The sequence below is a fragment of the Bemisia tabaci genome, chromosome 4 (assembly GCF_918797505.1).
Source record: "Bemisia tabaci chromosome 4, PGI_BMITA_v3".
NCBI classification, from domain to species: domain Eukaryota; kingdom Metazoa; phylum Arthropoda; class Insecta; order Hemiptera; family Aleyrodidae; genus Bemisia; species Bemisia tabaci.
Window position 1 is genome coordinate 51,311,302 of NC_092796.1, and position 12,669 is coordinate 51,323,970.

Consider the following 12,669-nt stretch of genomic DNA (forward strand, 5'->3'; position numbering starts at 1 on the left):
TTTTGCGTACGAAAGGCTGACATATAAAAAAGAAATGTTCTGCAAAAAATAATTTAGATGCATTTGTGAGCTACTAGCACTACTTTCAAGCAAACTGACCCTCTTTAAAACTTGATCAAAAGAGGAGACTCAAATAATTGTATACTCATGAATTGATTGAGAGAATGGGTGATCTGAAAAATATCCGTTCACAGACTGATATTAAGAAACTCACCTAAGATCAGCGAGAGGAAGAAAGTCGATATCTATTAGTGGCCGTAAACTAGGTAAACTGTGAGCGACCACTCGCCCTGTTGAGATGTAGCAGACAAGACAGACGCTATCTATAAAAGAAAAAAAGAGTTAAAAACGACAAGGGTTAAGCAAAATAAAAATAACATTTAGGTACTGCCATTGGGAACAAAACCATAAACTGTTTTTCATGAAGAATGCGAAAAAAAAGTTTAAAAAAATAAGAAATATATTATTATAGAGCGGCCCTCATGATAAAAGTTCAGCCTCATTTGCAGAAAAGCTTGGCATTCTTGTTGCGTGACTGGTCTGAATAATGATAGGAAAGTTAGGCAATATCTAATCCCAAATTATTGAAAAGATCTTAAAATTTTTTTTGGTGGGAAATTGAAAACAACTGACAAGAAAAAGCATACCTTTTAGAGATATAATTTCAGATTTGACGACAAAATCATTTTCGACTAATTGCTGCCTATAAACACAATTATGGGATGGTAGCGCTACAACTCTGGCTTGTTTTTCAGAGACTATCACAACAAATTGACGATCACAGGCCATCTCCGTGCTTCCAGATGGAGGTGGAGACATTCTACTGTTTGACGCTAGTTTTGTAGGAGTTTCTAGAAGCAAAACAAAAGAGAATCACATAATTAATGATAGAGAGGCAGATTCATTTCTACAAAAGTTACATATTGTCAAAGAAAAATGGGAAAAACAAGGTTCTTCTCACTTAACTCTCAAGTTAAATAGCAAATAATAATAATAATAATTTTTTTTTAATTAATTTTTTTTTTTTTTGGGGGGGGGGGGACAATTATTCATAGTATTTTTGGATATTCCGAAATTGTTAATATATTCGCTAATACTTGCAGTTTTAAATTGATCAGGTTTGCAAAAGAGAGTAACTGAGTTAGATGCTTCATGTTCTGTGAAGCATTCAAAATTAATTATTTGCACAACCATTGTCAATATCAGTCATAAAAACAAAAACAAAGAAAACTGTCTGGGGATCTAAGTGTTTGTATGTATTTTACACTTAAGTAAATTTACATATTTTATCCATGAAAAATGAGTAAAATTCAAAACATTTCAAAAATAAGAAGGAAAGGGATAAGCTTGAAATCTATAAGCTGAAATAATATACTGAAAAGTATGCTGAGCTATGTGCTGGTGTCAAGAACTTAGCATGAAACATTTTCTATTGCTGCGATTTTGCACAAAATCTCTTCAAGAGGCAAGTACATAATACACAAGGAAATTAGTAAAAATTTAGAGACATTTTACAGAGATAGAATATCTTTGAAAAATGTTGAAAGCTCTTGAAATCATGTTAAAGAATCAATTTTTAGATGACGTAAAACTCTTATATTTGATTGTATGCTTTGATACTATGCATAAAGCCATTTTCCGAAGTTAATTAAAACAGAATAATCCAAGGGGAAATAATTTAAATTGATCAGAGCCAAGGCAAAAAATTAAAAAATAAAGCTGACAGACGAAACTTACTTTGCTTATCTCTACTTTCATCTTTCCATGCCTCGTAGGAATATGGAATCAGAGCACCATTACAATCTAAAAAAGACATCGTCAGTATTCCTCCACTGAGACGAAAAATTGACCCTGTAAAGTAATATTCAATAATTAACAAATGATGAAAAAAAATTACACTTTACAAGTTGCAAAAACATTTAGGGAGCTAGTATGGCATATATTACCTACGCAGATGGGCATATGAGTAACGTAAGTCACCCCTCCTCCTAACCTAAACTGACAAAGACTAGACTAGAGAAGTGCATAAATTGGTCTGGGATTTCCATTAACAGTAATTTGAGCAGCACGAATCAGAAAAGTCAGAAAAAATGGAACTTTCCATTCATATGGGGGGGGGGGGGGAGAGAGGGATCTTGTCAGTTTCCCTTATCAGTTCCTTGATTCAGGAATAAAGAAAGTTTGACCAAAGAATAGGATATAATTTTGAACTGAAAACTTCTTGATAATTGAGGATGGCAACGCAGGAAAATTAGGTCACTATTCCCGATTAGAGGTGTTGTCAGATAAGTTGGCAGTTATTTAATTTTGACTGCCATGCGCAGTAGACTGATTTACGTTTCTGGATGCAGCGGCACTGCCCACAGTCAATCCTGGATGGCTGTTGGACGATTGCAACCTAGTAGCTTGCAAACGCTAAGTAAACAAGTGCACAACTTACTGCACCTCTATGAGTATCCCTGTGACCAATGAAAAATGACTTCCAAAAATCTTGCTGATACACTTAAGATATTTTATTCTATGAAATGGAAAATGATCTTGTGGTTGATCTTACAAATATGAATACCTTTCGACACGTTTTCATAATTTTCATTGTTTTTTGTCTCATTCTCTCTTGATTATCATTTTGGTCAGCTGATCAATTTTTGTTTGTTAAAGACTTGCTCTACCTGGCACAAGATTTTTTTTGTTACAGCTCATTTTGAACAAAGATTTTCTTTCCTTTATGTTCAGTTAATCTGGTGTTTAAAATTAGGAAAAACAAAAATTGAAATGTAATTGAAACTTAATTTTATATAATTTACCTTAAAATCATGAGAGTTCTCCCAAAAGAAGTACTTGTGTATTTAGTGTATTAGAAGTCAATTTTATCATCTTTTCAGGGCATCAAAAAAAAAAAAAAAAAACCAATGTTCTACTTTCCTCCGAGAGCTTCTAGGTTTAGATTTAAAAAAAAAAAAATAGAAAAAAAAATTGGAAAAATGTACAAATACTGAATGCTTAATTTTAAACTGAAAAGGCGTCAGTCTGTTCGGATATAGTATAAAAATGTTCAGTCAACAAAACAAAGTTCAATGCTAAAATTAAGTAAGATCAATGTATAATACAAGAAAACTGCATACGAACAATTCAAAATATTAGAAACACAGAGCTAATATTTTTTTATTCTTACGAAGGGGAAATCAATCTTCAAATATAAGAGACAACATTTTTCATTCTACAAAAATTGTTAGCTACCAGCTTCCTACTTGGACAAGTACTTCCTTGTTGGTTCCTCTTCCTTTTCTACATTTTTCTTTTTCGAAGCCAAAGAGAACACAAAGTAGTAAAAGGGTAACGACAACATGGCAATGATAATAAAACTTCCTGGTCTCTCTAACTTTTCCTTACTAACTCAAATTGCATGTGCTGGAGATGCTGTGAAATAATTCATCAAAGAGAGACGAATGTGGAAAACTGATCATTCGAATAGGTGCGACAAGAAGGATCTGAATGTCATTTTGTGGGATGAAAAAGAAAACGATTACTTTTAGAACAAAGAGAAGTTAAAAGACACCTGGACTAAAAGAGAATCAAATCCTTTTTTCGAGCAAAAGATGAGCAAGTGTTGAGGCTGAACCTAGCGCAAAAATAAACTGAATTTGGTGCAAATCCAATTCTTTGGGGATCCCATCGGTCAATTGATTTAGGTGTACCTGTATGGTCATTCTGTACCAAAATGTATGGGAAAAAAAAAAGAAGGATCAAGATGGATTAGTTCCTTGATACAAAAAAAGGAAGGCACATACTGATATTGAAGTAAAAAGGACGTGGGAGCAAGTTTGAGTAAAAAGAGATAGAGAGTTCCTCATTGGAGTCAGCAGAGGATTGGCACTGAACTTAAGATAAAAAAGATTGAACTTGGTGCAAAAAGAGACTAAAGAGTGCCCAAGGGAGAAGAGGTGAAATATTCTGATGTCCTTGATTAGAAGAGATCACAGCTCTTGCAAGCAAGAGAGACAGAGTATTGACATTTGAGCGAAAGCGGAACCACAGTGAATTATAGAAAATTAAATAGCGTTTCTCCGAGCAAAAGATAAAAATGTTTAGTTATTGCACAAAGAGTAGTAAACTTAGTGCAAAGCAGAACTAAGTGGTTCTCTGTGAAAACAAAAACGAGTAAAGACTAACCTCGGTTAAAAGAGGCTCTAAATGCAAATCCAATAGCTAAAGAGAAAACGGATTGACATGGGAACAAAAAGGCGCTAAGTGCCACCAAGGGTAAAACAAGGACTTGAGTGCTCTTTCTGGGAACAACACAGGAATAAATTTGAGTCAGGAGCAAACAGTATTGAGCTTGGTGCAAAAGGAGGCTAAGTGCTTCCTCTGGGAGCATGAGTGGAATCAGTACTGACCTGGGCAAATATTGGTCTAAATGCCACTCCTGACAGCAAAAGAGAAAAAGTATTGATGGTGAAGCATAAAGAGGCTAAATCTCATCTGGAGCAAAAAAGGATTAACATGTCCTCTCTGGAAGCAAAAGAGGAATAAGTGCTGAACGTAGAGCGAAAGTTTTAAGCTTTGTGCGAAATGCGACTAATTAGTCCGATTGGGTGCAAGAATAATATTGAAGAAAAAGAAAAAGAGTTGATTTGGAATGTAAAGGGTCTAAATGAAACTCCTCGGGATAAAAAAAATAAAGTAATCACATGGAGGTAGAAGGGAACGAGTGCCACTTGAAGTGAATAAAGGCTTGAAATAGCGAGTTTAACTGCAAAGCTTTAAAAAAAAATAAATAAATAAAATCGTGCATTAACCTAGCACTTGTGGTTTTGATCTTGTAAACAACCGAAGTCTTGATATTGCAAATAGATTGAGCGAGCATTTGTTCCGTTTTTGATAATGAACAATGTAAAAACGCCAAAATTTTCCAAAATGCTAATTCACTATTGGCACTCTCAGCACTAAAACTGTGAAGTATCAAGTTCAGATAATTCTAGAATTTTGCAAACGCTAAAAGCCAAACTTTTCAGTGGATCACATGTCGGTGATAACATCACACAGACAAACAAATAAAAAGAGGAAAAGTGATGGGAGAACCCTAGTCACTCAACATTTCTGTATCAAAATGACAAACTGCATGAGGGGCTCCGAAAAGCACTCCACCCACAGTTTAAGTAAGTTAAAGGTAAGCATTCATTGGTTCCTGAAATCACTTCTTCTTTTTGGAATCCAAAGAAAATTTGTTTTCTTGAATACAACACAGTACCACAGAACTAATTCAGCATAAGTTCACTATTCCTCGACCACCTGACCAAAAATAAAGTTCTACTAAATTTTATCTTGAAAAAAAAAAAAAAAAAAAAAAAAAAAAATTGAGATCAACCCTTTTCAAATCAAAAAGAATTATTTTTCAAAATTCTCTTGACAGAAATGTCAACGACAAAAATCAACCAAACCTGAGTATGATGTCAAACCAATTGTTGATGGACCACAACACCTAATCTGTATTGCTCAGTAAAGACGACTTATCTCTCATAAAAAGGAATTTTTTCTATCCAAACCGCGGGGATTGCACTGAATTGCGTTACTTTTATATCCGTATCCGCTGCTTCCGTCCTCAAGCTGAACAACAAATAATCCTTAAAATAAAGGATAGAATAAAATCCTTTGAAAGATATCCCAGATTTGATCCTCAGCAGAGTTAGCCAGGCAAAGCAAGATACTTTCTAGCCATATCAGAAGACAGCTCTCACTTAAAAGTTTACAATTAAAAAGAAACGTCATGACAAATGGCCTCGACTCAACACCTTCTATTTCCTGCTTTTCAAATCACATTAAATAAGAGGAAGTATTTTTTATTTGTTTTCATTTGAGGAACTGTGTCACATGACAATGGCTATTTATAGCTTTGAGTTAAGAGACAGAAGTACCTAATTCGTATCAAATTATGCCTTTGCCGTAGTACATTTTTTGTGTGATTGAAATTATGAATACATCTTCTTCAAGTTATGTCTTTGCCATACTATACTTATTGAAGCAGGAGGCTGAAAAATGTACACATTTTCACGCAGACACCATTGAAAACGTCTATTTTCTTTGCTCTGGCAAAAGTTTGCGAAATACTCATTCTTGTGCATGAAATCGAGCAGCTTAATTACATGCTCATAATTTTCTCGCATTCTGAACTTGAGGATCAACCTATTTTGTGTCAGTAATTGAATTTTCCAGAAAGAATTACGATGTGGTAAGGAATGTTATGGGTAAAAGAAGAACCTGGTTTTACATGAAAAATAATAGTGCGATTCAAGAAGTTGTAAATTACTGGGAAAACTTAAAAACAGCTTTCTACTAATCCAATTTCTACGAACCATGAATTTCTGGGAGAAGGAATGACAAAGTCTGCTCAATTCCACCCTGAGCAAAAAAAAAGGCCCTATTATTCTAGTTCTTTGTCTAAATTTTTGTCGCCCAGCACCATTAGTTTAGCTCTACGAATGTGACAGTTGATTTTTTAATGAAATCACTCATTGATGGAATGAAAATCCTGTCACTGATTCAACAACTGCATGTCACGTGAGTGACGTCTTCTGGCATGTTCAATGATTTTTCTACGAAGAGCAGTGCTCCTACTCAGATTTAAACATAAAGATAAAGAACAAATGATAGAATTGCAGATGTATGTCCTTATATCTTTACTTTCTCACCTAACTTCATGAGTCGGGTACTCAACCTTAGGTTTTTTTTAAGTTTAAGTATCTTTTCTTCTCTGTAAATTCCTGACTGTTGATCCAATGAGCAAGACCACACCGAGATCAATGTTATACTTGGAATTTTATGGAGATAGATTATAATGCTATACCTTGGAGGTTTCTCTTATTATGTGATCACTCAATTAATTTCTTTTCAATCAACTCGATGATGATCTAATGAGCAAAGATACATTGGCAATATACATTCATTATTTGGTTATATGTCCTTGATAAATAGAGTTTTAACTATTCCAACCTGCTAAATGGGAGCGACGTGTGCATTTATAAAAAATTAATAGTATCAGGTAAAAAATATTTTCAGAACTAAAAATTAATAGATTTACAAAATATCAAAAAATATTTCCGATATTTTAAATTAACAGATTTACAAAATATCAAAACAGTAGTAAAAAATATCTTCTGAACTACAAATGAACAAATTTATGAAATCAATGGTAAAGGAAACTTGCCACAAGGAGTTACAGTCACAGATTGAGTCTGCCTGGCATCTCCAGCAGGCAGCAAATTCAGCATGATTGTCAAAACGGAACCTAAACTTGTTCCTACCCATAGGGTTGGGAAGGTTGAAGCATCTGTAACAGAGGAAGTACAACTAAATAAATGGAGTGGAAATTACCAGGGAAAGAGTGAATAAGTAAGAGTGTAAATAAACAAAATCGTTACTTGGTTCCTATGAAAAATGACAAACTTAAGATAAAAGCATTACCTACATTTTTGAGGGACTGACTGAACTCATTAGAAGATGCTTAGAGTTGGTAGAAATTTACATGTAACCTGAAAGGAAGCTTTTAGCGGCAGGTCGATTATTAATATTATGCAGTATTATTATTATTCTAGTGGACAAGACTAGACGGAATTGAGCCATAAGATTGGTCGGCTATGTTGATCTAATTGACCACATCAGGGGCCCTTTACTGGGGTTGAATAATTTACTAGCTTCCTCACTGGCCGACAACTGGTGACTAATTCATCCCAACACGAAGCTTGCAATTAATTCAAATTATTTATCTTCTGATGTTTCAAACGTTACATTATACTTTTCAGAGAAATCACTCCTCCAGGATATGTGACAGGTCTAATTTAGTGTAAAAAGCTTAACAGTAGAGTTCTGACTTTTTCCAATACTTTTTTTATCTGAAAAGTGGACAGGGGTTCACTCAAAGAGAGGACGAGAGAGGAAACAAGTCAGGCAATGAGTCAATTTCACTAGAAATAAAATAAGATAGTTCTTTCATCAATTTGACACCAAAAAAGACATTATTATTATTGAAAATTTTTTGGTTAGTATTGTTAATGTGGCCACAATAGAATTACAACAAATGAACATGGTCAGGGATCACATTCAAAGTCTCTAGATGAAAGAACATTTCTGGCTATGACTAATCGGCTTTCTTCAAGGAGTTGGAGCTGTGTCCCTTGGGCAGATAGAATTCAGGGACTCGAGACGTAAAGCTTGGGCACAAAGCAACTTCCAATTAAAATTTTGTAGACGAGCTAACTAATTTTTCAAAATATGTAAAGTAGTTACCAGACTTTTTTGTGTAGGAATCAGCAAACGCTAGGCACTGTACTGCTTCATAGTTGATGTTTTCCAGACTACTCATGCTGGAACTGCGGGACCGGGAGGATGTGCTGTCCAGTTTATCTGTGAAAACACCATGACAACATTAATAAAACTTATACAGCAAGCCCCAATTTAGCAAAGCCAATATGTCCTCAACAATTGATATGAAAAAATCACCAACAGAATTTGAAAAATTAAGCTGATCGAGTGAAATGGTTCTCTGTTTTTCATTTATTTTTGCTAGTGAATGGTATGAACTTTCCCTTTCTATTTTCATGAATGAGTTCATCTTCCCATCAATTCACTCTGAAGTGACTGTTTTGCATTTTACTGCAAGTGAAAATGCTTAAATGCAGAGGTTTTTGGTTCAATGGAAAGAGGTATCAAAAGAAATTTAACTGCAGAAACGAAATTCTGTAGAAACCAAACATGTCTGTAGTTTAAATAAATAATGCGATGAGTAACTTCATAATTTTTACTGATAAGTTCCCTGTTCAAAATTTAGGCAGAAAAATGTGACAGAATTTGAAAAAAGGGTTTTAAAAATGGCGGCGGCGATTAGAAAGAACTGTTAGTTTCCTGGCAGGGGCTTTCTAGGACTCAATAAAGAAGTTCCCGATTCTAGAAATTTTTACCAATTTCCTTGAGTGAAATTTACAGCTCCCAACAATTACTTCAAAAATTTAATTTGAAAAATCCCTGAGAATTTATTAAATTATTTATAGTTAGTTTATTAGTTTTATTTATTAGTTTTTTAGTTATTAGTTTCATTAAATTATTACTTCGAAAGTTTGAGACTAAAATAGAGAAATTAGGAAGAACTTGGCATGATGTAACTAATTAATACCCAACTGAGAGTATCCTGACATGATGATTTTTAATACTTTATTAAAAAACTTCTAGTTCCTATTTTCAGTTTAGGCTTCGAAAGGCTACAGATGCAACTTCCTTAAAAATGTTAATTTTTGCCAATCCCGGGAAGTTTATTAGCTTCCGACTGGAGTGCTTCAGCAGTAATTATTAAGGGTAGACGTTACATTTCTTCTTACATTAACTTCTGAAATAACTCTAAAACAGCTTGGAGCAATGTTAGATTTCACTGGGGCAGAAAAGGTTGCCATTAGTTTTACAGCTCTTGTAGTATTTCCCCAATAACCACAGTCTCTCTTCTCCGTTATGACAGTTAATTTCTTTTCACTATTTTTCATAGACCCTGCTCACAATTTGATGTTACACATGGACTCTTCCTTATCTAACAAGTGCCATGGACTATCTAGGAAAGCAGGTCGAGAGTTTCAATGAGCCAGATATAAAAAATACAGTACAAAGATAGTTTTGTGTATAAACAGGAGACTTTCATGCCTTTCTTAATTTTAGACTCCAGAACTCACGATCAGTCGAAATTTTGTTTTTTTCTTGAAATTTTGTGTAGGCAGTTTAAAGCGGGATTTGGAAGCCATTCAATTCAAACAATTTACCTCTTTAAATTGATTCGTTGATTAAAAGCTTATAAAAACTGAAAAACGGGGAGAGACTATTATGCCATTTGGTACAAATTTTCTTGTTTAAAAGTTATTATTGTTGCTTGAAAAATTGACAAGTGTCTGAAAAGTAATTGAGCTGTAAACCTGTGTTTTAAAATCTTCTAGGACAGGTTATCATGACAAAATAAGGAGAAAAGCGAGTTAAGTCACTTGATAGCAGATAGGAGCATTGATTTTACCTTAGATTCCCAAGTCTTTAATTTTCAGTATAATAATATGCTTCCCTATGACACTACCTTTTCTTTTTTTTCTCTTTTTTTTCCTTTTCTTTTTTTTAATAAAATACCCATGACCTATCTCTTCAGCACTTGCAATCCTGCAGAGTCATATGAAGATTCTGAAAGTTATCTTTTCCAACTTATTATGAATTATCTATGATGAAACAAATAAAAAAAATGCTCAGGACTTGACTGATAAATATCTTCAGAATTTTAATTCTTCTGAAAGAATTTATTAGTGAGAGCTGAAGATCAAAATTACTTGGCTCACAGAGTTTGAGAGTAATTTATTAATGCATTTCCTAAAACTGTGAGCAAATTTTAGTGTTGAAACTACTTTCCTCTGCATTTTGTATTGATTGCAAATTCAGTGATGTAAGAGAACCTACTGAACCTACATTTCTAATAATAAAGTCCCGTTAAAATTCTTAAATACTAAAAATTTAAAATATCAAACATTTAGCAGTGATAAAATATGAAAAACACTCAACACATGTTCAAAAGAAGAGTCCAATTTTCATGCTAAAACATTAATTGGCAAAACCATGCTGAGAAAATCTTCAAGAAAGTGAAATCACACTCATAGATTCAATGGCTCCTACCCATGGAACATGTTTCAAGCATTTTGAGTCAGAGAATATCTTCTCCATACTCAGAGATAAATGGCAATACTCCACACGTTTCTCAGTGGCAGGTGGAGAATTACTTTGTCAGGGTTCCACTACTTGGCTCTCGAAAACGATACTTCCTTGGTGGCTGCTGAGCAACACGATGAGCAATTTGATTGGCAAGCAAGCTGACCTACCAAATTGGTAAACTTGTTGACCTTGACTACTTTGCTCAGCACGAAGCTCAACATCCGAAGGGTAGAATGAGTGTTGCTACTCATGAGGTAATTTTAAAGTGAGGAATGCTAAAGTCTACAGGTGGACCATTGCCAAGATTTGAGCGGAGGGTCTCAATTGGCATTCATCTTTAATCACTGTTGTTGTTTTGATGTGGGAAAATTGTAAACCTCCATGTTCATTCCATACATCTGTCTTTTGCCGAACAGCAAGAAGAAAAAAGCTGGACCGGGAGAGCTTATGAATCAGACAAATGGATTCTTACATAAAAATCCAACGAATGGGAGCCCTTGAATTATGCAATCAGATATTAATCTAATAATTTCATTGCCAAAAATTTCAAGCAAAAGAAAGCTTCTGTAACAAATCTCAAAAATGTGCAACAGAGAGAAGGCAGACTTTTAGGCAGAGAGAGAGGCAATTTTAGCCACAGCTATTAAACGATTGAAAGAAATCAAGTAAAACTGTGAATAAGTAAATCTTAATTTAAAGTTACTTAAAGTTAGGAAATGCTTAAAAACAGAGAAGAAATACCTCAGATGATACCAAGATAATTGAATAAATTTCACATATTTCAACAGGGATTCTGGTTTATTAGCGAAGAAATTTGGAATCGTTCAACTTTGGGTTAGTTAAAGAGTTTCGGATCCTAGTAATTTTTAAATAGAGAATGTAAAATAATTATTTCGCAATTAAGATACCAATACAACTATTCTTGGTTGCATTTGAAAAATCGAATAACTTGTTGATTGCAACCTTAACTCATTTCATTCCGTCAAAAATTGACAGGAAGTTTTTATGAAGCAAGTAATGCAATGGCTGTAAGCTTTAACAAAAAGTTCGAATCACCAATTCAGTCTCTGAAGTTACTGGATGAAGAACCACAGTCGTATTTCCTTAAAATGTTTTCGCGGGAAATTAAAAATAGAATGTTTATTCCGGAAAAAACGTTGTTTCAAGAGACACTGTACTTGAGCAGTCTGTACCTAACTGGCCAGGATTTGAAAAAATGAACATTGTTTTTAGAAAAACGTTATTTCGAGGTACAACTGTATTTTTTTGTGGAAGTTCTTGGCAAGAACAAAGGCATTCTACAACTATCCAGCCACATAATTCAATACAATTCTGCTGTTAATTGTCCTCAAGTATAAAACAGGCATCACTTTCCTTTGAGAATTGTCTGCAGTGCATGCTCTCTTTGATCCAACGAAACTTTAGATTGCTACCAAAATTTTCTGAGTAAGAATTTTGCCGCTCTCACAATGCCGTTCTTAAAAAGAACGGGAGAGAAGGCAGGAGAGAAAAATGAGGAGCTTAACAGCTTTTCAAGCAACAGGTGGTCCTTGGGTTACACAGATTGCATCTCAATATCAGCCTAAAAAATTTTGGGACACAAACCAATTTTAAAGATATACGTTCTACTTTATTTGGGAGTCGACCAAATTTACGCAAGACGGCGTTTCACAAATTAAATAGGGAGGGGGGAGGAATTCAGGTGTAACCTACAATTTATCTTATTATTCATTTTATCTTTCAAGTTGTTGACAGGCGTAATAAATTTACATTTAGAGAAAAAGAAGATGCATCATTTCAAATCCAAGTGCGTAAACAATCATGGCCCAGAATAGCAATTCAGAGAATAAAACAGAGAAGCAAACGAGGTAAATGCATAATCTATCTAGAAAGAACATAAAAAACAGCCTGCAAAAATTGTAAGCGAGAAACTATTACATAGATAAAATTTTG

General features: G+C 34.2%; 1 protein-coding gene across 4 annotated transcripts in view; it reads right to left on the reverse strand.

Moving 5' to 3' along the window:
- The window catches only part of Tomosyn (syntaxin-binding protein tomosyn), a 96,948-nt gene that overhangs the window by 16,978 nt on the left and 67,301 nt on the right, over window positions 1-12,669 (reverse strand). For all 4 annotated transcript variants that reach the window (XM_072300014.1, XM_019059107.2, XM_019059106.2 and 1 more), the window contains exons 15-19: window positions 8,281-8,397; window positions 7,202-7,324; window positions 1,738-1,851; window positions 648-851; window positions 215-323 (exon numbers count right to left, since the gene is read on the reverse strand). In XM_072300014.1, coding sequence (XP_072156115.1) covers window positions 215-323; window positions 648-851; window positions 1,738-1,851; window positions 7,202-7,324; window positions 8,281-8,397 — 667 coding nt within the window. The remainder of the gene's footprint in view (window positions 1-214; window positions 324-647; window positions 852-1,737; window positions 1,852-7,201; window positions 7,325-8,280; window positions 8,398-12,669) is intronic.